Source organism: Pyxicephalus adspersus, chromosome 6 (genome assembly GCF_032062135.1).
Source record: "Pyxicephalus adspersus chromosome 6, UCB_Pads_2.0, whole genome shotgun sequence".
NCBI classification, from domain to species: domain Eukaryota; kingdom Metazoa; phylum Chordata; class Amphibia; order Anura; family Pyxicephalidae; genus Pyxicephalus; species Pyxicephalus adspersus.
Genome location: NC_092863.1, coordinates 17,939,376 through 17,965,989, shown reverse-complemented (window position 1 = coordinate 17,965,989; position 26,614 = coordinate 17,939,376). Strand labels below are relative to the sequence as shown.

General features: G+C 39.3%; 1 protein-coding gene across 2 annotated transcripts in view; it reads left to right on the top strand.

The window, feature by feature from the left end:
- THRA (thyroid hormone receptor alpha) overlaps nucleotides 1-26,614 on the top strand; it is a 141,677-nt gene that overhangs the window by 95,312 nt on the left and 19,751 nt on the right. Inside the window, exons 3-6 of one of the 2 annotated variants that reach the window (XM_072414827.1) lie at nucleotides 16,229-16,290; nucleotides 20,217-20,317; nucleotides 22,010-22,157; nucleotides 23,715-23,920. In XM_072414827.1, the coding sequence (XP_072270928.1) occupies nucleotides 16,229-16,290; nucleotides 20,217-20,317; nucleotides 22,010-22,157; nucleotides 23,715-23,920 (517 nt within the window). Of the gene's footprint in view, nucleotides 1-16,228; nucleotides 16,291-20,186; nucleotides 20,318-22,009; nucleotides 22,158-23,714; nucleotides 23,921-26,614 lie in introns of both variants that reach the window. The other variant, XM_072414826.1, reaches the window with a different exon arrangement.

Sequence of the window (26,614 nt, the reverse complement as noted above, 5' to 3'; positions counted from 1 at the left end):
GCATACCCAGTGGACATTTTATCTAGCATGTCAGAAAATGTTTGCATACCATAATAATCTTTTGATGTTCACAAGTGCTTTGAATTTAACCCCTTCACTGCCTACTCATCAGTATGACCTCATCGACCCCATCACAATTTATATCACCGTGAATAACCATCCCTTCTGAATGAGGGTTCATGTACAGCTCTAAAAGTGAACCTATGCTTTTCATTGCAAGGAGCTTAAATCCATTCAGTCAACATGGCAGCTAAGAAAATAATATTTTTGACAGGAGAGGTTGGCATTTGCAGTCCTATTTGCAATATTCATTAAATAGATTTAATTTATTTATTATGCTTGTGTTCTTATTTTTATATGTGAATGCCCTTGTACAATTCCAGTCAGAAACTTTCTGTTACCTCACGGATTTTCCTTTTATGTTATTCAGTTCTAAATACCAAGTACATGCTTGAAGTTGTCATGTGTTGCGTGAGTGGAGGGGATATCAGCCTGTTATCTCATCAGAACATACTAGTGTGTTTTGAAGAGAACTAGAACTTGCATGGTGAGAGATAAAAGGGTGGAGAACTGGTCCTGTCTTTGTCTTATTGTTGCCCTTACAATCCCAAAGAACATGTTATTTGTTTGCAGACCATACAGAAGATCTGTTAGCAGACTGTTAGCATACAGCGGACTTGACTAATAAGTAATAAGAGATGCTTATAAACTGAATGACCTTTTCATGTTCCGTGCTATGCAATATGGAATTGTATGTTGGTGAAGGCTGATCATACCTGCTAGGTTATAGTCATCAGCCAACCATGGACAAACCGGTTGCCTAACAATCTTTCTAAGAAAAGATCCTTCTACACGTGGTAGTATGCATCAAGTAATCCCCTGGGCAATGGGGGGAGCAATACCAGCTTGGGGGTAAACAGTAGTCCACATTCTAGTACATCACCTGTCCTCTAGGCAAGTGGGACCATATAGGGTTGTGAAGGAGCCTAAAATGTATCAACATTTCCCAGGAAGCAAAATTGGCTTGAATGTTCTGAGATGCATACAGACCAGATATCTTTTGGGGCAGTCTAATCTTTTCTACTATTGCCAGTTTACATACACAGCTGAACTAGATACCGTGGTTGTTTTTTCTTATTATTTTACTGATAGGGAGTTTTGCTCATACAGACACAAAACCTCATAGTTAGTCTTATGAGAAAAGAACAGTACATTTTCTATTTTCTAGCTTGTTCAGTTGATAAGTATCACTTAGTGATAACCTCTTATGGTATTGTGGTAGTTGGAAAAACTAATACTAAGGGAAACCTGTCTTAAGAGATATATGTTAGCTGCCAATGCTGGGTTTCATCTGCCTCTTACTTGTTTTCTGAGCCATTAACCCAGAACTAGCATGCAGACATGTATTCCAAATCTGCATAATTGTGCAAAGTCTCAGAAAGTGACATTGAACCCGTACGACAATCAGGCAATAAGTATTTTCCTAAAGAGATTAGTGGTGGCCTACAAACGCATGCAGTGTACAGACCCTCCTCATTTCTGGTGTCTGTAGGATGCCTAGAATGTTTACCAGACGGATTATATTTCTTGTGCTCAGCGCACAGCCCGCAGATTATCAATCCCTTCCCACATATACCTGGAAACAGGGTCAGCAAGGGACCAGACAGCAGACTTAGGTGAGGAAAACAAACAATAAAAGGGGAAGAAAACTAAGGTGAACCAACAGTTATATGAAAAAGAAATTAGATCTTCTCTAAATTCTAAGGTTTTGCATATCCCGACATTATCTGGTCTAGAAACTCAGATGAACACCACATTATACATTATACTGTGTTCATTATTTATCTAGCAACAACAAAATCAAAATGCAGAAGCAGTTTGAGAAATTAGGTACACCCTACTACTACCGGTACTATTGGAATAAAGAGGGAAAGTAGCACTTGATTAATTCATCAGAAAGTGTCACCATCTCTATAAAAACAGAAGTTTTGGCAATGTTTCTGTTCTGGAGCATTTAGATTGTGTGTGGTAACACAATGCCAAGACATCAGCAATCTTAGAAAAGTAAATGTTGCTGCTCATCATTCTGAGAAGGGTTATAAGGCCATTTTTAAACAATTTGTAATCCATCATTTTACAGTAAGCAAGATTTTTCACAAGAGGAAAATATTCAACAGTTACCATGAGTGGATGTCCCTGCAAATTCACCCCAAGGCCAGGCCATGCAATGTTGCACCTTAACAAAACCACCAGACAACAATGTACTTCGGAAAGATGAAATCAAAGGGGAGTCAAAGTGTTGTTAGGGAGATTGTAAAATGATCCACCTTGTTGGATTATTAATAAACACCCTCTAATCACATTTATGGTTATGCTACTGTGAAGAAATGCAGTGGGCACCTTAGGCTCGTCCTCCTATTAAAACAGTAAGGCCATGTTTCATAAACTGGAAACGAATGATAATGATCATATCACTTTCACACAGTTTCCACCCTTTTCAAACACGTGGTTCACGGTCACTTTCATTTAGCAGGTGGATGTAAATAGAGCAGTCATACGCTGTATAGATAGGATTCCCATGTGATCTAGCTATACATAACGAGGCTTATCAGTGAATAAACATACAGAAATTGTACCAGGCTGTGCAGGGACAATATTCACCTTAAAGCTTGTATCAGGCCTGGAGGAAGTGTGACTGATGGGTGTTGGTGATTGCTTAGTATAAGGTGCAGCAGGGTTGTGTATTGTTCACTGCTGTGTTTATGAATGTTGTACATTTCATATTGGGGAACACTACATAAATGCACTCAACATGCTTGGCAATGCCTTTGAAATTTTCTCTTATTGGCATTATTCACTAAGCAGCAGCAGTTCCCAAGTTTGCAGTAGTGCCAAACTTATAAATATACAGTAATAATTTACAAATATCTCTTCCTGTGCACTTTCCCCCATGTGTGCTAGAAAGCATTTATATTTATGGCACATAGACGCACATGCACTCATGCTACTCATTCTCTGCGCTTTAGCCACTCTAAGATTACCAGCCCAACTTGCCCGCTCTGCACTGTGATCCCTACATGACAGAAGAGATTCCCTTACCCTCATCTCATACATATTTACATGTGACTACTGATGCCACTTCCTATTTTGCCTATTATCACAGTAAACATAAGTTTCTTGCTATATAGATGGTTTTGGTTATGTGCTTTTGAACTTGGGTTTACAGTACATTAAATTTTACAACCTAAGAGGGGGGAGAAGTAGCAAACAATAGGAGAGGGGAATATGGATTGGTGGGTGAGTGGCGAAAGATGATGGGTAAGAGTTTGAAAAGATGAGTTTTTCAGCTCTTTTAAATTTTAAATGTACAGAAAGTAGGAGCAAGGCGCATAGGAAGAGGAAAACCATTCCAGGGAGTTAGGTCAGACCTAAAAATGTCTTGGAGCCATGCGTGTGACGAAGATATGAGTGGGAAAGTTATTGGAGGAGCGAAAAGAGCCGCTAGGGGTGTATTTTTCTATCAGGTCAGAAACCTAAGTGGGACAATCACTGTGGAGGGATTTGAAAGTAAAGCACAGGAGCTTGAATTTGATTCTACCTTGAAATGAAAACCAGTGTAGAGAATTGCAAAGCGAAGTAGCAGAAGAGGAGTGGTAGCAAGGATGGATAAGTCTGGCTGCAGATATCCCTATATGATATGATCTCCCTGTAGTTGTAGTTTATTCTCATAGTTCTTCACCCTTTTGTTCTAATATACAGTTAAAGCATTTTGTTCCACCTATTCAATAAGTGCAGAAAATACCTTTTAATCAGGTACTAAATTCAAAACTTTTTTATGTCCAGTGCTTACCTGTGATTTAAAAGAGCGCTCAAAACCCATTTATTCAAACTTGCCTGCCCATCTTCTTCTGTCTTTTGAAACCACCACTTCCCACCACTACATATCTCCCATCCTATTGTTTGTGAAATTCCCCCACCTACTAGATTGTAAGCTCTTCAGGGCAGGGTTCTATCCTCCTGTATCACTGTCTGTATTAGTCTGTCATTTGCAATCCTTAATGTACAGCGCTGCGTAATATGTTGGCACTATATAAATCCTGTTTAATAATAATAATAATAATATCAACAAGAGAGTAACTAGTCATTGAAGTCTTTATTAGGGGACTGCAAAATTTTTAGGTTTTATGTTGTAAAGATGCAAATCTGGGTGGGTTTGAGTAGTTTGGCTAGGGAAACTATTCGGGGGCCACTTTAAAAAAAAAAGTTCCCTAAATCAATTTTTGTACTCTGCTATGGCATGGGAGCTTGCATGTGCTCTCCAAACAATGTGCTCTGTAGTGTGCTGCAAATAATAATACATTGGGACCCATATTTTTGTATGTAAAAATGTATTAGTGTCCAAAGAACTAGCCACAAATATCCTCACCAAGACACCCCTTATGTTACCCACCTACCTATCGCACCCAATCAGATGCTTTCTTGGAAAATAAATTGGAATGGTTGCTGTAGTCACACCTTCACTTTCCCTGTGTATGTAGGTGACATGGTAGATGGGGAAGTCTATGAGACTTTGGAAGTGCAGCTTCCAGTTGTAGATCTGCAGGACACATAAGTTGAAGGATGATGGATGACACTACAAAGACACGATGACCCCTATGTTCTTATCCAGGACATCCATGTAAAAGTATTTCCATGTATCAGCTGTATTATCAGCTCAGTGTTCTGGAAGTACAGAGGGAATGTAAGGGGAGGGGGAGCCAGCATAGCAGCACAGCCTACAGATTATTTGTATAGCTGAAACACACTTCAATGTATAGACTTCAGTCTTATGAGCGTCATGTCCTCTGCTTGTTTATGTTCTACTTGTTTCATTTTTCTGAACAGTTTTCTTTCAAGACCTTGTGCTGGCTTTAAGCCCTGGGGCCGAGAGCTGACAATCTAAAAGCAGAAAAGCAGAGACAAGGGAGGGTTAAGGCCTTTGAGGTCAAGCAGGAGAGGATGTTTATCCGCAGGCTCCCTGTCCCATGACCGCCTCTCCCCTGTTTGTCCCTCCCTGTCACCAGGGGGATATTTCAGGTGTCGGGATGCAGGCCTTGGCCCTGAGCCATGAACTGGGAAGACCTCAGGAGCTGGCAAATTGCCCAGGCCCCTGTCTGGTACAGCATGTACTTTACCATGGGGTTGGTGGGGGGGGGTATTCTACAGATATTCATCTTCACTGAGGTGTCCTCTGTAAACCTAACCCCTGCAGTGCAGGAGTAATTCCTACATATTTTCTTAACACTGACTTACAAGAAACTGTGCTTGTATCTGAATGGCTGCTGTGAGCACATGCATTGCAGGGTGTTGGAAGGCTCATTGTTTAGGCCTAGATGGAAGGAAGAGTGAAGGATGTTGTGCAGCCAATCAAAGACTTGCTTTCACTTTCTAGGATTCATTACAAAATGACCACAGTATTTTATTGGCTGGGCAACACATACATAAATCTCTGTTGTTTAACAAGAGCTCTTCAAGTGTGCCCATTCCAACATTCACTTATAAACGGTATTATTCCTTTATAACATGTAGACCAGGGGTGTCCAACAGGTGGATCCCCATCTACTGGTAGATCACAAAGGCAAAGCGATTAGATCGCGGCGCCCTGCCTTTCAAAATGAACTCTACAGCACACAGGAGTTATTAGGTCCAAGTTCCTATTGTTGGTAAATCATTTTGACTTGGTGGAAAAATGTAGTTTGCAAGCCAAAAAAGTGTGGGCACCCCTGATGTAGAGGTATGACAATAGCATGTATGTGCAGGAGAGATGCATGGAAAGTATAATATATTTTATGTGCAGTAGAGGATTATGGAGGGAATATTGGCGGTTGCAGGAGTAGAATGTGGACGGTATGACAGGACTCATTCAGTTATTCTACTCACAACACAGTTTATTTGAATGGCATCTGCCATGTTTTTTGTTAGTTGAAGTGAAAGTCTGTGGATCACCTATGGCATTACAGAATCACAATCAGAATGTTTTCTTGTGGTATTAGGTTTGCATGGGGTTTAGAAGCACGGTCACATTTTTACTGCCTTGTCCCCTTTAGGTAGATTCACTTTCTAATTTATAGGGGATTTCCTTTTATCTTGAAAATATTTCCTCCCACTTCCTGTTTATTGTACAGGACAGGAAATGAAGGTAAATCTCCCCAATGAGATACAGATGAAAATACAGCAATTTTAACCCCTTCTTGTTTCCTTTAAAAACAAGATTTGATTGAGTTTCGCATAGACAGCGATAGTATGCGGTAACCCATAGCACAGCCCAGCTGCTCCAAACTGTAAAACTCCTTATTGTTTCACGTGTATAATATCACATCTCTGTTCTCTCTGTGATTAAAAAAAAAAAATAAATAAACTTTTAAATAATAATTGAATCCCTCCCACTATAGAATGACAGGTAGAGAGTGTGGTGTATTGTGTAAGCCTGCATCCTCCCCTCCTGACATAATGGAATGTTATCAAGTATGGGATAATGTCCCTCCCGAGTCAAGGTGACACGAGCAATACGTGTACAGTAATTGTGGGGTGACGCAGCTTCTGAAAACGGCTATAAACTCTCTCCCGCCATAAGTCTACCCAGACACAAGGGTGTTTCATGACTTTGTCCTTGCTGCGGCTGGGTGACACATGAGTTAACTTCCATCAAACCTGCCCTAGTGACACAGACAGGAGGTACATATGATCCTACAGGCTTTATCTTTATGAGAACAATAAAAGAGTTTGTTTTACCCCATGCAACCTTTGATATGCTGTGTGAACGTGCTAATGTATATACCGTTTATCCTCACACAAAACAAGGCCATTCCAGCACAGCCACTCCCTGACATATAGCATGCTAGGTGCGCTTACTTCCTCATAGCTGCAGGACTGTGCAGGCTGTCTGTACCTATGTGTTTTCCTGAACACCTCACCTCATGAAAATCATAAAGACGTACCCAGGCAATATTAACACCAGCAACGGCCACCTGTGTGGGGCTGCCACTGACTATATGCTGATAGATGGAATCTGAAGGTTCATGTGTGGTAAAATACAGCAGTATATGTAATAATAGTCTTTGAGAAATACAATAGCATGTTAATGTGTAATATTGTGTAGTGTGTCATTTCTAGTATTCATGACCTGATGTAATATTAGTGGAAAGTTCATTGCTATGCTCACTTATTGCCAGCAATAATCTTTAATTGGTCCATTCACATAAGCCGCTCATGTAACTGAACTCACAATCCCATGTCATATAAGAGCAGAAATATAAAGATTTGTCACACCGAATAAACTACCGCAGACATAAGAGAATGAGAACCTCATGGGATTCTCCCATATATTTTTCATATAATATTTCTTGCATTTATCAGTTGTTTACAAATGCAGTTTTTAATATATTAGTTGAACTCCAGGATGAATTCATTTCTCCAGGATTGGTATATTTTAGCAAAACTGACATCACTGATCTGTAGGTAATAAATTCATTTTTCAATATTGTGACTATGCTTTTTTTTTTTTTTATTCATCTCATTACAAAAAGATAAACAAACCTTTCTGCGTTATTAGACGTGATGAGTAATGGTTGCGGCATCACTCTGTGACTAGGCTACTGTTGCCATCGGTAACAGATGCTGCTTACGACAGCAAGTACCACGCGTGGAGGAGCTTCTGCTCTGGCAGCGTCACCGCCAGCATTCAGATTTCCATCAGATGAAAGGTGACATGTCATTGGCATGTGCCCTAGTCACACCTTCTCTGGCACAGAGCGAAGCACATGGACATTGCTGGGGCTGATATAGAGTTATTTCAGCTGTACAGATTGAGAAGGAATAGTCTGTGCTCTGCGGATTATTATTGAGGTTCTCCCTGTACACTGCTCTGTAGTTGTGTAGCTTTATCTTGCAGGCTTATCTCTACTTCCCTGTATGTCAAGTGTCTTTACCTCTCATGCTCTCTCTCTTATCTCTTGTCCTCTCCTATGATTTACTGACTTTACTTTCTCGCCCTTCACACATTCACTTTGTAATAAACAGCCATATACTGTCCAATGTAGCTCGTTTATGTGACAGATCTGAGCATTTCTGTTTTGTCATCTGGTGGTGTGGGAATGATACAAAGGGTTTAGCTGGGTAGTATGAGAAGAGTTGTTACACCATATGTTATGGTAACACGCAGTAATGCATTGTATCCGTGTGTTGCTTTGCATCACCAATCATTGTTAATTGCACCCCCTGCACTGTAACACTGCAGAAAGAACAAATGCGATTTGTGATGCGGTGCATTTCAAAAACATTGAGCAAAATCTATTTTCTTCTGGCTATTCATAAATAATTTTAAAATGAACGAGCAACCTACTGCAAAGTGCCTAAAACTAACACATTGTGGCCTAAATGGGGTCTCGGCCAGCAAGCAGATAGTTTCACAGATGGTGAAAGGTTCAATCCTGTTCTCTGTATAAGAAAGTAATGCTTGGTAGGTTGTTTCAGCGTTCGCTGAACATGTTTAAAAAAATCTTTGCAAGCAAAAAAGAGCTCCTCTGACAATGTCAGATATTGTACATGTATTTAAGCTAAGGAGGAGCGAGATTACTTTGTGAGTTTTTCTGCTGCTCCTTAGCTGTCCAATACCTGGCTGTATGGCAAACCAGCAGTAGAAAACAGTTTGATCTCCAACTTATTAGTACTGCCTGGTTGGGCTGTGTAAATCTCAGGACTGGCTGGACAATTATACAAATAATGTAACACTTTCCATGTATGCATTTCACTCTCCACCACCTTGCATCAAGTTTCACTTCAGACTTCAAACTTGGTATCCAGCTGGGGGAAATGGATGCACGTTACCTAACCTATTTACTAATTGTGCGGAGACTTGGGGGTTATTTTCTAAAGGAGTGGAGGCTGACATTGGTATGGAATTTAGCTTTTTACACATTTCTGCAGGTGATTGAGCTCAGTAAGCATTCATTTCCAAAATAAGAATCCTTTACTCATTTAGAAAAATCAACCCATCAGTGAGGTTGTGGATGGAACCATTTTGAGGATAGTAGTATAAGCAATGCCATTGGTAACTTGTATTTGGGGACTGGCTCCAAGGCTTTGTCCACTCTTCCTTTCTGCACAGCTTGGTAGTTTATGTAGAAAACCGTTCCCTGCCACATGTGTATTCCAGACCAATGCTCCAGTAAGTGGAGAGGCAAGGATCAAGATAATATCCCAAAACTTGTACCTTTTGTGAAGGAAAATACAAGTGCTGTAAACATGTTATTTGTCTAGCTGTAATGCTGTCTTCGATACTCTGAGTCATGTTTGCAGGTTAGGAAAGTGAGAAGTCCTTAACTACAAAGAGCAAGTGTGGTGATAAGAAAGGTTAGCATGAGAACCAGGAAAGTAGCATTTTCAGAAGAAATCACCGGCTTCCATCTTTACCTTATGACCGGTTCCCTTTAAGCCACTTCCCTGTGGTATTTTTTATGTCACCTACTTCTCTCGTTTTTGTTCCCTTTGTGTTCTGTACATCCTTCTGTTTTAGTTTTAGGCAGAATAGACGGAGGGTGGGCTGCAGATACCCCCTTTCCCCTTCCTCTCATCTGTACAAGTTTATCTCTGGTTTGATTTTACCCACATCTGGTGGGAATAAAAGTTGTTTATGGCAGACCTGGCATGGATCCTCAGAAATCAGTACCCTTTGCAGACTTCCAAAAATAACATTCCTGCCTTTGAAAACTGCACAAAGCAGAACCAAACAGACCATAGTTGTTTAACCACTACATAACCCCAAAGAGAAACCAGGGCAGAGATCTGCTCAAATCCAGAACACCAGAGCATGTTTTCTGTTATGTGTACAGCATTCATGTGTGTTGATAATAGTTGTCACGGAAGGAAACAAGGTTCTTGTAAAAAGCTGAAAGTGGCCAAAGACAAAGGATGGTGTGGTGGGGTGAACGGTGCTCTCTACCACTGAATGTAATATTTGACATAGAACATAAATACACGGGGACTTGTGCAGCCTTATCAGACACTAACAATTTCACTTTGACATAATGACTTGTTTTATAAATATATTGTAGAAGCAGCTGCAGAGAGCTCATTTCTTTTTAACAAAGAACTACATTTTCCCAAAAGCCTTTACTTAAGCTGCGCACACACGTGCAATAATTATTGTTGGAAATGAACAACTAACGACCGTTCATCCGATAATCGTTAACAAAAAAAGTGCACAACGACTCGATGAACGAGGATTGTCGCTGGAAATGAACGACCGTCCAGGGCAGATCTGATTGGGCAACGATTGTTCGCAGTCTATTGTGTGTACGGTCGTTCAGTGATCGTGGATAGTTCTGCAGTACACTTTCTCTAGTACGTCACTTCCTGCATCGTTCGTACGATCGTATGTAGCGTGTGTACATTGAAGGTTGGATTATATTTGAACAATTGTATCATTACGGCATGTACAGAATTGTGTACAAAACGATTGTTCACAATAATCGCGCATATTCGTTGATCTGTTAGTCTTCGTTTTCTAACAACAATTATTGCACGTGTGTATGTAGCTTTACACAAACTGTGTGGTCAGGCTCTTGGGAATCAACACGGTAGCATTGTTTGCTAGGAAATAAATCATTGTATGCAAGTGGATGAGAAAGATGGAGGGGACATGGCACAGCAAAGACATGGTATCAGTCAAGAAGTTAGGAAAACACTGCAACATAGACGGATCTATAGTTATTATGTTCAATGTTTTTGAAGGGATGGAACATTGGGAAATGTGTAACAATTGCTGATGTTTTTGTATCTTGCCCTGATATTATACTTTAATCATCTTGGGTTTTACTAGAGTAAAGAGCAAGTTAAGTGGCCCAAAACATACATAAACATATAGAGCTTTTTCTATGCTAAATATACATAGAAATACATTGGTTAAAAGTTCAACTTCTATCATTCACTAGTGAATGGTAGGGGTGAACCTTTCACCAATGTATTCCTACATAGTTCTGATGCATGCAGAATATTTTTTTATAAAACGTATTGATGCTCCATGCCAATGATGTATACAGCTTATTATTTTCCACCCATAATATTCCATAAACTAGAAGACGATATAGAACTCGCACCATGCTTTTCTCTTGGTATTGGACAAACATATTAGGACATCATTGATCAAAAATATATCAACAGAACTGAGAAACCAATATCATGCAGGTATCAGTACCAGCAGACCCAGTCTGTTGATCTTTGCTGCTCTTACAGATTCAGGTTAGTTGAAAGGGTTACAGTCAGTTTAGATATTGGTAACACAATAGCACAGGCTGTGTGGGTAGATAATGAGCAACAGGTTTTGTAGCAACTGGGACATTTGTTTTTTAATATTAAAGTGTATGTAAACCCAACCCTGTTTTCTTCTGTTACAGTTTATGTGAACCCAATCACTAAAATCTCATTTGAACTTCAACGAACAATGCATTTACAAAAGTAATTTTTATGAATTGGCGGCTTCATTACTAACTCTGCAATAAAGAACTGAACACTTCCTGTTAAAGGCTGACCCTGTTACATGAGTTTTTAGTGGAGACGTCCTGTGCAGTCTGCCCTGACTGCATGGAAAGCCTAAGCAGTGTTATACGGACCTACCCAGCTACTTTTTGTGCTACAGTACACCCTTCCCTGTGCTATGTGAATTTAGAGAAGGGGAACCTAATTTATAGATTGCAATAGTTTTGAGTAAGCATTCTCACTCTAGGACCCCTAGGTGTTAGGGCCCATACACACATTCGGATATGCATATTTTTGGATTCCTCAAATGCATTGATTTGAAATATAATGCAAAATAAGAGGCATTTTGTGGGAATTTTACATTCGTATTCTTTATTTTTTCAATTCTTGTCATGTGAGTTGTACGTGTACTTATAAAAACACATACTGTGTTTTCCATACATAAATTCTTTTTGATTTTGATGGTAACAATTTTCTATTAGCACACTGTGATCATGTCTAAAAGGTGAAGGTATGAAAATACTAGTAAAAATAAAATAAAAAGGAATGCAGCCACCACATCTAAGGCCTAGCGAGGTGTTATATATTACATTTTAGTTTTTGGGTTTTTCAAGGCAGCAGGTTTTTATCGGGGTTTGGGTGGAGTATGTTTTGGGGGCCATTATATATGTATTGTGGCTGTAAGAAAAAATAGCTCGGTGCCATGTTAGCCATTTGTTTATCCAAAGTATTTTGATTTTGTACACACAGCCCCAAATTTTTGTTTTGAAAAAAGAAACATTCTCTAAAACTCTTCAGACAAGACATTACAATGGGTGATATTTAGCAAAACATAACAGGCGTCCTCCTAAGTAATCTCATTTCAGAATTTTTTATCCTGTTTCCTAACGGCCTGAAATTCCAGTCTAATTAGGAGCAATTGTTTTATCTCTGGCTAGCATCAGACCCCCAACTAATTATTTGGGGGCTTGATTTTTTTAAAACCTATTGTACTTAAGACAGTCTAATATGAATGGTTCATTTAGAGAAAAGGACATATTATGATGGTGCTAGTACAGGAAATAAACACCAGATAATAATATACCTCGCAGGGATTTTGGTGAATTCCTGGGTCTGCACACCTGCTTTGGGGATATTATACGGCGTTCCTGCTTCCTGTTGGATTTTTTATTTTGTATATTTTTTGAAGATGCAACAAAAGGAGCTGGATCAGGAGGGTGAGTGGGGACCTAAGCTCCCAGGTGGACAGAAAGAGTGAGAGTTATGGAAGGGATCTTCCATATCAGATGGCTGCTTCCAGTCATTTGGAGAAGGGTAGAGGCCAGGGAACCAGTGACACAAGGAGGAGAAAGCATGCAGGAATAATAAGTGGAGAGGGAAACCCACTGCAAAGATAAATCTTCCCTCATCTCCACATGAAGTCCAGTTTTAAAGTGTATTTATTTTTCAGACTGAGAACATTTTTCGGCAAGAACAAAAAATACCTGTTGATCTTGCCAGAAATGCAATGTCCTTGCCACTTCCTGTGAGCTAAAAACATAATTACTTTCTGGCATACCAAACAAAAAACCTCCCAGCTCTTCATTACCCTTATTTATTTGCCTTTGTCCCAAGGTAACGTCATCGGTTGTTGGTGCTGGCAGAAGCAATTATGCATAGGTAGGTCATAAAGTGTTTGGAGGGAGGGCTGTACGTGTAAGAAATGATTCTGTTGCTTGTGATCAATGCAGGGGTCAGTGGAAGCTTTCTCTTGGTACTTCGCTTATCTCCTCGCCGTAAATCAGGAACAAAATCTCCTTACAAGAGGGAGACCTAAATGTTGTACAGGCCCTATTGGAAATGTGAAAGTCAAAGTCACTTTTATTTAAACCGAATTTTTAAAAGATTGGCTACGTACACGTCACATGATTGCTACCCCAAGACGAACGTTGATTTTCCTCTCCAACAAAAATTTCAAAAAAAATCCAACGTGTGTACAGTAAATCTATTCCCATCATCAGATGGGAAATGGTTTGAAATTGGAATTTCATTTAAAAGATAGCACAAAAAGCCTTTGTCTAAACATGATTAGTCCTATCAATCCACCCTGTAATAGAGATGACCCAACTTGAGCAGACGTGTCCAGCCTGCATGACAACCACAAATGGCTGTACCCATATATATAATAGTGGAATACTGTATAATACTAGCTGAAAATAATGAAAAGAAAACAAATGCAGAGACCACATCTAAGGACTGGTAAGCTGCAAAAATATATATATATGAAAAAAGGTATATCATACTCGCTTACAATTTGAAGGTTTTGGTATCAGGACATAACACAAAAAAGAAAAACGAGATAAATCACACCAAGTCAATGTTTACTTAAGTCAAAATATAGAAGCAGCCTGTAGAAAATTACCACTTTTATCAAAATTTAGGTTAAGTAGCAACCAGGCACTACTAATAAATTGCTCTTAATTGACTGATAATCAGCAAGTGTGACCACTTCTATAAAAGCAGAAGTTTTGGCAGCTTGCTAGTCTGGATTAATCAGTGGTGTGTTACCACAATGCCAAAGAGGAAAGACATCATCGATTATCTTAAATGGGAAGCTATTGTTGCTGCCCAGTCTGTGTAGGGTTAAAAGGCCATTTCAAGGAAGTTTGAAATACATGATTATACAGTGAGAAAGATTCTAGACAGTTGCCAGTCTTTCATTGAGTAGATGACCCAGCAAGCACATTCACCCAAAGTCTGACTGCAACAATCATAGAATTAAAAAAACTGACTCTACATGCCTCAGTTACCGTGTTGCCAGGGGAAAACTTATTCTCTCTTCAAAGAAAAAAGCAGCATGGCAGCACAGCTTAGGCTTGTAATGTTACATCTGAGTAAACCACAAGACTCCTGAAAAAATGTCCTTGAGAGATATGCCATCAAAGTGGAGAAGTTTGGTTTTCGTCAAATGTGGCACCGTGCATTATGGTGAAACTCAGCATAAACACCTCATACTTGTCGTCAGGCATAGGTGGTGGAAGGGTGAGGATTTAGACTTTGCAGTCACAGGACCTGGGCACCTTGCAGTCATTGAGTTGACCATGCACTTCTCTGTATGCAAAAGTATTCTACAGTCAATCTGTGTAAAACAGCTAAAGTTTGGTCAAATTGGGTCATGCAACAAGATAATGATCCCAAGCACACCATGAAATTTACAACAGAATAGCTGAACAAGAAAGAACAAAGGTGTTGCAAGGTCCAGTTAAAGTCCAGATCTCAGCCCAATGAAAATGATGTGGCAAAACTTCATTATCAGTAGAGTTGTACCTAAACAAATACCCACAAACCTTAATGAACTGAAGCAATGTTGTAAAAAAATTCCTTCAGGATGTCAAAGTCATACAAAAACGATGGCTTCAAGTGCTACAAATTGTTGAATAGTGGGCTGTACTGGCTTCTTCATTTTTGGTTTACACCTGAGATTAAATTTCAGTAATTTTAGAACCTGCTAAAAGACCAGATAAATTGTTTTTATTATGTTCTGTAATGCAAAACTGTAGACATTCTTGTTTTTAGTTTTAAATATACTAAATGAAAATAAATAAAGTATTAATATTAAATAAAGTTAAAAATTTCCCATTTTATTTTGTGATAAGGTATAAAAATGGTGACATTGTCCCAATGACCCCCTCATCTCTTGCTGACATGTGCCATTCATCTGCCCCATTCTCAAATGTATTTTGCAGAAGAAAGAAATGTTTTCCATGCTTTAGCAGGGTCCCTTGTATATACTTTTGGATTCTGCAGAACAGAGGGAGGGTTATTTCATTAATAGTGATGGTGCAGTAACCATAGCAACCCTGTCCAATATTGGTTTTGGGGGATTTGAGCTACTGAATGCTAAATTTTGCACATCGTCATATGACGTGGATAGAGCATGCAAGGATGAGACACATAGAGCTGCCATTAAGAATAGTGAGTATGTGGTACCAACCAATTAGACTGCAAGACATTTCTATTGAGTGCAGGATAGCATATGCAATACACAGTCATGTACCTGGACTGTCATTAGATCAACACACAATAGCAGGGGAGATATGTAGTGGTGGGAAGTAGTGGTGGTTTCAAAAGGCAGAAGAAGATGGGTAGGCAAGTTTGAAAAAAATGGGTTTTGAGTGCTCCTTTAAATGAGCAGAAAGTAGGAGCAAGCCGAATAGTACAAGAAAGACCATTCCAGAGAGTTAGGGCAGCTCTAGAAAAGTTTTGTATCCGTGCGTGAGATGGAGAGCGGCTAGTGGAGTATTTTTTTTTTACCAGGTCAGAAATGTAAGTGGGACAATAACTGTGGAGGGATTTGAAGGCAATGCACAGAAGCTTTATTATTGGTCATGTGCCTTTCAGCAAGGAACAAATCTTATTTATTTCAGTTATGGCCGATTGGTGGCATATTTGGCTTAACCTAAAAGAGACATTTACCAGTGAATGACACAGAAAAGTGCATTTCAGTACGAGGTGGTGAGTGCTTCATAGCGTGGGTGTGTGAGGTGGTGTCCAGTTTGGTGAGGTGCTTAATACTTACATATTAATGTGACATACGGGATTACAGGCAGCTGTCTCAGATTCTGAATGCGTGAGTACAAAGCACAGGGCGGGCTGACAAATTATTTTATATTTTTCTGTCTACTCATTTATCCATGTATCCTAAGTGATTCATGTTCTCTCTTTGTCCCAACAGGTGGCCGGATGGAAAGCGAAAAAGAAAGAATAGCCAATGTATGGGAAAGAGCGGTATGTCAGGTATGTTCTATGCAGTATTGTGCGCTGTGTCTCCATTTAACAGCATTTAACCTAATGTAACCCTTTCTAACCAACCTCCATGTCCTGATTTGCTACTGAAAAATGTACACTTTCTGTTATTCTGCCTAATTCCTACTATTGTAAGCACTGTGTAACTTCTTATTATTACTACCAGTAAATGCACTCCTTCCTTCTAGCAATACATAACTTTCTTTTCAAAACAATTCAAACACCCTGTTACTGCTCTTGTACCCTTTACATTTTTTTCCTCCAGGTTAATAAACATAACATCAATACATCTCCTTTTCTCTCTGATTAGAATCCATTGTCCATTCCTACCAAATAACACACCCTGTAATTCTTCTTCTCTAGCATTTAACACATCATGAAGTGAATAGCATTATCTTATTACAGTAACTCCCAGCAAGGGGAGTGACATATTATGTAGTAGGTGGTCAGTTCTTGATTGTGAGGACAAATGCATCTGTAAGGGATCTGAGCTAAGTGGTCCAACTGGTAACAGGTTCATGTGCATGAATGAAGGCTAACCCATCTGGATCAATCCCAGTTAGAAGCTAACTAGTTGACTAAAAATTTTCATAATAAATAATGCTTTGCAGCTTGTTGCAAACATGGAAGCTACATAAGAGTGCCCTTGCTGACCCCTGTCCACTGCAGAAAAAGCCCACAATGATTTTGGACTATGGAACAATGGAAGCAGGTGGTCTGATCTGAGGAATCCCATTTATTTTTTAGATTATGTGGATTGCTGGGTGCATGAGTGTCATTTACCTGGGGAAGAGATGGCGGCAGTATGCACTAAGGGAGAAGGACTGTGCAACTTAAAGGATCTCCTTGTAGTGTCAAATTATTATTCATTTATATTTAGATAGCTCTGAATACACAGCGTTTACAAATTCCATAGTCATGTCACCAACTCCCCCCAGAGAAGCTTACAATCTAATATTCATTACATTGTGGTAATGCAGTCCAAGACCGATTAGGGGGAAGCTGATTAACAGTAAGTTTTTGAAACCACAGGATTCCTTCAGAGGTGTTCTAATATTCATGTGCAGATGGGTCAGTGCTGTTTTGGGACAAAGGGGAACAAAACAATATGTTTTGGTGAATCAGTCTACACATTCTAGAACTCATTTTCTCTATTAATAACTCCTCAATTGCCAATTTACAGCCTCATGTCTTTTATTCCATCTATTAATATTCTGTATAATACCTTCTTTCTGCCAAGGAATACACCTGGTAATATATGTTGTAACCCTTTGTATTTAACAATAATATATTTTATAGTAATACTTATACATAAGTAGATTAACACACCTTCCAAAGAATAATGTCTATAGTTTCTTATTGCTGCCAAATTGTGCACCCCAGAATCCAGGCAGTATTCACATGGATCTTCCTACACCATCAGATTTATAATATTGTTCCCCCAAAAGCCTTGCACCCACATACCCCGACTCCTGATTTATTGTAATACTTCAGAGAATCCTAAAACATCCTGCTAAAATTAACACTGACCAACATCCCTCCAAATCCCCAAACTAAGCCTGAAACACATAATTTAACCCCTAACTATATTTTTATCATGTTGACCTGAACCAAAGCTGTCAAAGGAAAGGTTTAAACATGTTAATTGGGTCTAAACAGTTGGGCCTATTTATTAATTAAATATGTTGCCTTAAATTTCTCCTAACTAAATGTAATACTTGAGATTAAAGTGTTTTTTTTAAAGTGTTTAAAAAAAAAAAAAAAGCATTTAACCCCTTCGCTCCTGGAGAGCCACACTGCCCATTGCTGCACAAGTTGCCCCGCCAATTGCGGCCATCAGAAAGTTGGTTTCTGACTGATTGTTCTGGGTTACTGCTCTTTACACTTTGCTCATAGCCTAAATAGACATCTATGGCAAATCTTTAATGTAAAATTCCAGGTACTATATCTACAATCCAGGCATAAAATATACCTTTTTATGCTGTATTTTCATCTGAAAAGGTGCAACGTTATGGGTCCTTTTCCAATGAATTGTGCCGATACTGTAGCTGCAGTGTTCTTTGCTCCATCAGTGGCTGCATAAGAGCAATATACAATGTAACCTCAAGACCAGGCTTCCCTCCTACACTGTTACCCTCTATAGAATTAGCTGTCTGACCCCATGCTGCCGGCCCCCCTCTCACCCTTCTGCCATTTCTGCTCTGTCCAGACAGGATCTCTGAGTTATAAAACATAATTACTTCGGAAATGGCGAGAGAGATATTCAGAAGGGAGAGACTCTCAGTAATTACTTACAACACAATGAACGGGCTTTTTGTGCTCCTTGTTTGCATGCGTTGTTCTGGTGTTTATTGGCCCAGCTCTGTGTGTTCTGTGTTACCCCATGTGTCTAGTCTGTTTCACAGTAAGTGAGGGTTTCATTGTGTCCGTTAACATTTGTTGTCCTTTATTTATTCTTTCCCATTTTTTACACTTTGAATGTTGAGTATGTTCATACATTTCACTGGCCTTATTTTTTGGCCAAGATAAGTGGAGGAGCAATAAGTCGATAAACAGCTAGAGCTATTGAGTAACCTCTCTAACAAGAAATAATAGCCCACAAAGATTAATTGAAAATGTACCTTTAGCCACAAGTTTTTCCTTTTAGTTTAGAGTTTAAACGCCTAGGAATCTCTATCCGGAATTATTTATGTTCCTCTCTTCAAGTGTGGCCAGGAAGTGTGTAAATATCTCCAAGGGGGGTATATACATTAGTAAAACATTTTTAAAGTAAGTAGAGTGGAGAATTATTACATAGTAGGGAGATGTCACTTCCTGTATTTTTCTAGAACAGGATGTGAAATTAAATCTCTCTCAGATGGTACACACAGCAATGCAATAACTAACCAAAGCTTAAAAGTTATATTTCACACTATACCTCTAAGTATTTTCTTGAGAAATTAATAGTTTTAGGAGCCATTACAAAACTCAAGGAATCGTGTTGCAGGATTTCTGTTGATTTTTGAATGGCATTAATGTATGTTTAAGAACACGTAGTGCTCCTTGAGTTACTTGCATGTAATTACCCCTAACAGGGGCCGATCATTTGGATGCAAGAGAAAACGGACATTAGGCTTTAAATGTCCAATAATTCCATAATTTTGGGAAATCTTTGATACATTTCTAGATTCACAGAGATTGCCTGACAACCTATCCAATCCTGTCTTTAACTTCATGTTCAAAACATAATGCTGCTGATCAGGGGTGTCCAACTCCATTCCTGGAGTACAGGATCTGCACACATTTGTTGCATTTATTGAACAGTAAATTAAGTAAGGTAATATTTTAAAAAATGCTTTGGCCTGTTTGTGGCCCTCAGGGATTAGAGTTGGACAGCCTTGACCTAGATCATGGCCTGCCGGGTATCTTTCCTGCCCCTCTTGCTACTAGTTTTTGGCTGCTAACAAGCATAAATATTTATTGCATTATTAAAACCTCCATGATAGTTCTTTTTGAATACTTATAAGTAGTATTTTTTTTAGCAATCGGTGCTATACGGGTAAGTGGTACAGAATAGGTAAAATCTGTGAGACTACTAAAGTGTTCATGCTAGAAATTGGCTCCTAAAACAAACTATTTTTTTCAACAAATAACAAACTACCGGTACATTTTTTCAGACAACTAAATATAAAAATAATATTTTTCACTTGTCAGAAAATCATAACTAGAAATCATTGTTGGACTTTGTTTAATTATCAGCCAGAAGATCTGGCTTTCTGTGATCAATGTGACAATGTCTGATGGTAAAAATTTGTGTTAGCTGTGGGACCTAGTCCCTGTCCTTGCAAATTGTTTCTATAAAATTGCATGGTTAAGATTATTTCCCCTCTTTTCACTCGGTGACATAGGTGACCGTTTGGTGTCTCTGCTCTCTACAGGGTACATCCCTAGTTACCTGGACAAAGATGAGCCATGCGTGGTGTGCAGTGATAAGGCCACAGGGTACCACTACCGATGTATTACCTGTGAGGGATGCAAGGTAAGTCTCATGCTAAAATAGATACTGTCCTACATTATGCTAAAACTTTAAGTAATTAGTATTTTCTTCATATTTACAGAATAGGTGCTGTATTGAAACCTCTTAGCACCTGTAATGTATGACAAAACATCTCATCCTTTTTCTTGTTTTGTACCGAAATCATTACTTTCTTGCCGATTTATGTTTCTGTTTTGCAGCCTTAGAAAGTATGCAGGTACAGGGCTCCTCATACACCAAGACAAACCATTTGTGTCTGTAGAGCTCACCCTAGCATTTTCACACTATCTTCCCCAAGTATACAATGTATGGCCACAGGTGCCTAAATAATGTTTATCTGTGCTTTGGGCAGTTGCTCTGCAAATCTCTAGTTGATATATCTGTGTATCACCACTGACTAGCTGTTTCTCCAGATAACTAATAACGTGTTCCTTCTGCCCTAATGTTTGTTTCTTCATGTTTTGTATTTATTACTTTCCCTGATCAGATTAAAATAAAAATGAATGCATCTTTCAATTGAAAAGAGGCATTTGAAGGGCGGGGGGGGGGGGAGACCCGTATATGATTTAGTTTTGATTTTTTTAGTGTCATATGTCATCTAAATTTAGTACAAAGTGTAGAGCTGAGATCAGAAGATAAGCCGGCATTTTTTCTGACAGATCTGTTAAAAATAAAAACCTAACATCTTTATATTTAAGTTGTGCGAAAAGTGGCTTCCGTCATGCTTATACTTCATTTTATGTATCCTTGTATTTAGATATTAGGATCCATTTAAAGGTGTTCACAGGGAATTGTTTAAATTACCTCTTACAATAAGTGAGGCACTAGGGGCAATTTTGCAGTTTGGAAAATAGAAGGAAGGAGTAATCACCATAGACAGTACAGATATAGATAGATATAGAATATTCCAATTTAACATGAAAAAGACTTCATGTTAAAAAAATGGTATGCGGTTTAGGTATTTATACTTTTTTAATCCTCTATAAATTGATAGTTCTGCTGGTCACAGTAAATGACAAATTTCACCTGTTTCTAGAACAGTTTATCTGTTAGAGCTGGTGAAGATAGAAATTCTTTTATTGTGGAATCAAAGTTCTTTGGAAGGCCAGGTAGACCTTTAAAGCGCATTCTGCTTTTAAACAACTGAGAAGGAGCAAATTTATGCCGATAAATGTATTTCTTCCTTTTCATACACATGCACATGACATTAGTATTAGGCAGGAAATGCCAGCAGGAATGGGAGGGAAAAGATTTAGAAGAAATGTAAACAACTAAAATAGTAACCCTGTCTGGGAAAAAATGAAGTGTAATGTGGAGTCTTTTGTGTAGTAGAATAGTTATCTGTGACCAAGGACTTTATGCAGTACCAAGAGAAGTCCCAACAGGACCTATAAAACTAGATGACAATCATACCACTGTAATATGTAGGAGGTTGGCATCCAGCCAATTAAATACAATGGTTAGCAAAACAGTTCCTTTGTGATTTATGTCTGTGTCCCAATGCCAGCATTCTAAAGCAGGTAAGGATGCAAGTAAATTCAGAATCTTTCTGGGACAGGGTGGAAGACTAACATGAGTTAATTACAGGAGAGTTGGGGGCAGCTCTGGTGTACCTCAGGGGGGATTGTTTGGTATCTGTTGTCATGCATAGGTGACATGTTGGAATATTTCACCTGCCTTCTCTCTTCTGTTTAGGGCTTCTTTCGCAGAACCATACAGAAGAACCTGCACCCTTCCTACTCCTGCAAGTACGATGGTTGTTGCATCATCGACAAGATCACCCGAAACCAGTGTCAGCTTTGCCGCTTTAAGAAATGTATCGCTGTGGGCATGGCAATGGACCGTAAGTTTAATGATGGCATTCATCCCTATTTGGAAGTAAGAGTTTTGCCTGATATTTTCCAATGAACCAGAAAGGTTGCAAATGGTGGGATCTGTAAGATTAGCCCTTGCATGCCTTAGATAGGAAAGATAGAAAGACAGGAGGTGTACTCCTGTTAGTAATCTGTATAGCAGCTCATATGTACAGCCTCCTCAATTACACACTGCTGAGGTAGAAATTGCTGTGTTTGCAGCTGGACAGACTTGTATTGTGAAAAATAAAATAGCACATAGACTGAGCAAAGGCTAAGTCTACTAAGCACAGCCTATGAGTAAATGTGGATGCTCTCAGATCCTTAAAGAATTACCAGATGTGCATTTAAACAAAGTTTGAAATCAATAATGCACATTGATAAGATTATTTACATCAGGCTGGTTTGTTTTACTTGCATGTCTATAGTTTGTCATAGTATGTCTATGTCAGCTTTATTATTTGAACAGCTGGCACTTTCTGTGGGTAGAGTTGGCCTGATTGGCCCTAGAGCTTATTTTAGAAGACTCCTACCTCTTTTATGCATTAGTTGACTTTTCCTTATACCTAAAAATGTCACCTCTTAACTGTAATCACGGACCATCCTAAACTCCTATTTCAGATTTAAAATTGCTTTATGCACTTTTAGTGGGAAATCCTGAATTTGGTGTACATGTTTCTTGCTAACCAGAATGGGAGCTCCCTCTGGTGGTCAGCAACATAGTATCTGATAAGGGGGAGGGTCACTGTTCAGACAGAACTGCTGATTTGTAAGCGCTGAATGCCAGCCCCCCAAGCAAGGAAGATGTGGCCAGTGATTGGTGGCCCACTGGAGGAAATCATTATTTTATGTTATTTTTTTTATGTATACCCAGGTAAGTTTGGTGCCTTTAATAATTTTTGCACATGGCAAGTCAACAGTATAAATTGGCTTTAATAAAGGATACTGTAAACGTTAGGAAAATAGGCTAGAGTGTTTTTCAGTGGAAAAGCTGTGTAAAGGCCATACCTGATAATTACAATATATAATATTTATATGGCAAACTGGAAGATATTGACACAGTGGGGTCACAAAGAGTGGTAAAACTTAGCAAAGGATCTTCCCACTTTACACAAAACAAATTTCCGAGTTTTGAATGGGGTTCTACTTAGAAGTTACATTTTTTTTTGTTTTTAAGATAAAATGTATTCATCAAGTCTAATACATTTCTAACCATTTCATCTTTTGCCCAGCTGACCTCACATCTTAGCCAGCTCATGGCATTTATTGATCAGTATCTGAGCACCTGTCTACACCCAAATTAGCTGCAGGTTCTCTAGACATCACAAGCCTGAGCAAGGGTAAAAAAAAAAAAAAGTTCTATATTTTTCCCCTGCCCAGCCATTGTCTCAGCAGTCAGTACTGATGTCTCCATGCATTCTCACATTGTCACAGTGTCTGTTGGAAATATCCAGATTGCACAAGAGTTTGTATCTGCATGGAGACTGATGGCCTTCTCGTCTCCCTCCCTTTTGCTACTCTCACCCTTCCCTCTCCTTCCCCTGCAGTTGTCCTGGATGATTCCAAGCGGGTAGCCAAGCGGAAGCTGATTGAGGAGAATCGGGAACGGCGTCGGAAGGAGGAGATGATCAAGAATCTGCAGCAGCGTCCTGAGCCAAGCAGCGAGGAGTGGGAGCTGATCCGCATAGTGACAGAAGCTCACAGAAGCACCAATGCACAGGGCAGCCACTGGAAACAGCGCAGGAAGTTCTTGGTGAGACATAATGCTCAGAAACAAGTCTTGTTTCTGCATCACTCAGCCCCTCACATTCTGGAACTGCTGAAAGTTTGAATATTCAATCATCTTAGCCCATAGACATACATACATTAAGGAATATGTAGGGAATATTAAGGATGCAAAATCCTATGACATATAAGTACAAATCGCTCTAGTGTGTGTTGTTGCTAGTTGCTTGCTACTAAGTCTTAAAGAGAGTTCTGGAAACTGTGTCCAAGAAAAAAAAGTAGTCAGAGGGAAATTGAACAGTCACCAGTATTGTCTGCAGTCTTCTTCCCAAAAGCTGATCTTACCTTCTTTACCGACTTGTTCTGCATTGTGGCCCTGTATCAGGGTAGCCATCTTGTAAACTGTAGATATGCTGCTTTGAGGCACAGAAGTGTCTAGAACTAACACATACCACAAATAAAGTCCACATAAACCGTATATTCTGCAAAATACTACTTAAGTGTTAAAGGGGAAACTTTGAAGGTAATATAATTGCTGAATGATGCAAGGCTGCTATCCTAGTTTTTGAATTACTACCCAGTAAGTTACTAAGCTAGAAATTACATGCAAGGTGAAACACATGGCTGCATACTTGTAACAGTTTATTGATCCATGTGGTAAGTTGGCAAGGGTCAGGATGAGCCCAGAGGCCTGCTCTATTCAAAAATTTAAAAGAAATGTCAGAAGTAGAAGTATCCATAGTTCTGTCCTTACAGGATAACCTCAGAAATAATCAAGTACTCCAACATGTCCCTAAATATTCAACAAATAAGGGAGATACATCCTAACTGGTGTGCTTTGTCCTTTTTAGACACCTGCTTCTTAACCCTTTCCTTTTCAAACTAACAACTCTGAGTACACGTCATGACTTGGTCTTGCAGTTTTTAATCTGTGTGCATGGCAGGATACAGCCAGGAATCACTGATTTCCTTAAGCAAACATCCTGTGCAGATGGGGAGGCTGCGACCTCTGAGAGAGCAAACGGCATCTGTTAACCCCCCCACTCTTTCACCCTTTGGCAAATGAACATAGTCTGCTGGAGTATGTGTGAAGTGACAAGGATGTTACAGGTCAACACACAGATGACACCCTGGTCCCTAACGTGCTTTGCATCATGGGAACTGTAGTTCTAGAACTTGCAATAGAGGAAACATTGGGCCTATTGCATAATTGTGCGTCTGTCTTTGGCTGTAGCAACCATTCAGCCCCACACTTTCTGCTTTTTGTGTTGGTTAGACTATGAAATAAAGAATTGGGTGGTTGGCATGGACAGTCTTTCATAGATAAGGTTAGTACTCTACCAAATACACTGACAACACTGAACATAAGCACACATCTTGATAATGTTTCATATGCAGCTTTTGCTGCCCATTCTTAGCATTCATCCATACAGGTTTTTACACTTTAACTCCCAGACTCCTCAGATATAACCGTAACAACAGGCCTAGATTTCAGACACTCAAGCAGTACTTAGTACATGAAATACCAGTTCACCATGAAGTCTGTTGTCTCCACTAATTTACAAATATCTTTTTCTGTGTCCTACAGAAAAATTGTTTGTGGGGAAAATAATTGAAGGCATTTATAGACTCTGCTATCTGTGCAAGTATGGGAATACAGTAAGTAACAGGGGAGCCAACACCACCGTGCATTGCTTGCAGACAAATGAATAACAGAAGGTAACACTGCTCACTCAGTGCAGTTCTGTAGGCAGATATTAGTGTCAAATGTCAGTGCAAGTAATATTACCTACAGACACTGAATAAAAGAATACCGTAGTACTCACCTACATGCATCAGAAGGTTGTACTGCTTGAAGACTTAGAACTATTAGGTGGTCTTGTGGGGGGACATGCAAATTGTACAGATCAGTCAGCACAAGGTAGTAATGGAAGCAAAGGTGAAAGGGAGCAGCAGAGCAGAAGATAAGCAGTACATCAATGTTGTCCCTTGCATTACTCTGCTGAACCTTGTCTATGTCTCTGCTAATGGCTGCACTCTAGAACCTTCTAGAGAACGTGTTCAGGTGTTAAATACACAGATTATGTACTTATATCCAAGCTGTTTCACCTGCTGAAAGATTTGTATTTCTGTCTGGCAGGAGGGGACACAATTGATTTTCTTCTGCTTCAGTTTAGTCATGATTACACGTCTTCTCCCTACCCCCTCCTGTGAATGTTCAATGAAAGGAGAAGTAGCACTTAGAGCTAATTTCTCTGTCACTGTGCTTTCTCCTCCTATAATGCTCCTTACATTGCAGCACCACTAATTGGCTCCTCGTGTTGCTTCTCCCTCCCCCAGTCAGAGCTCTGCTGAACAGGGACTGCAAGATACCAAGACAAATTCAGGTACTTACACTATTTGCAGTAAACAAACAAAAAAGTACATTTAAGAGCTGAATTAATTTGTTTCTTTTATATCTGTTGGGAGTTCAGCTATAAAAAGGAACTGTCACCCCTGCAGTATGGAAATGTGTAAATCTCAAGACTGGCTCTACAGAATTACAAATTCTTTGGCGGGTAAAACACTACATATGTGTATTAAAACTGTGTATTTAGCTGTTTCTTGAAGTTTTGATTTAAGATAATGATTATTAGGTAAATCACCCATGTGAGAAGCCCAATATAAAAGCTGCCATTTTCTGAATCCCGGGGTGCAGATTATTTCAGGGGAAATGCAGCTG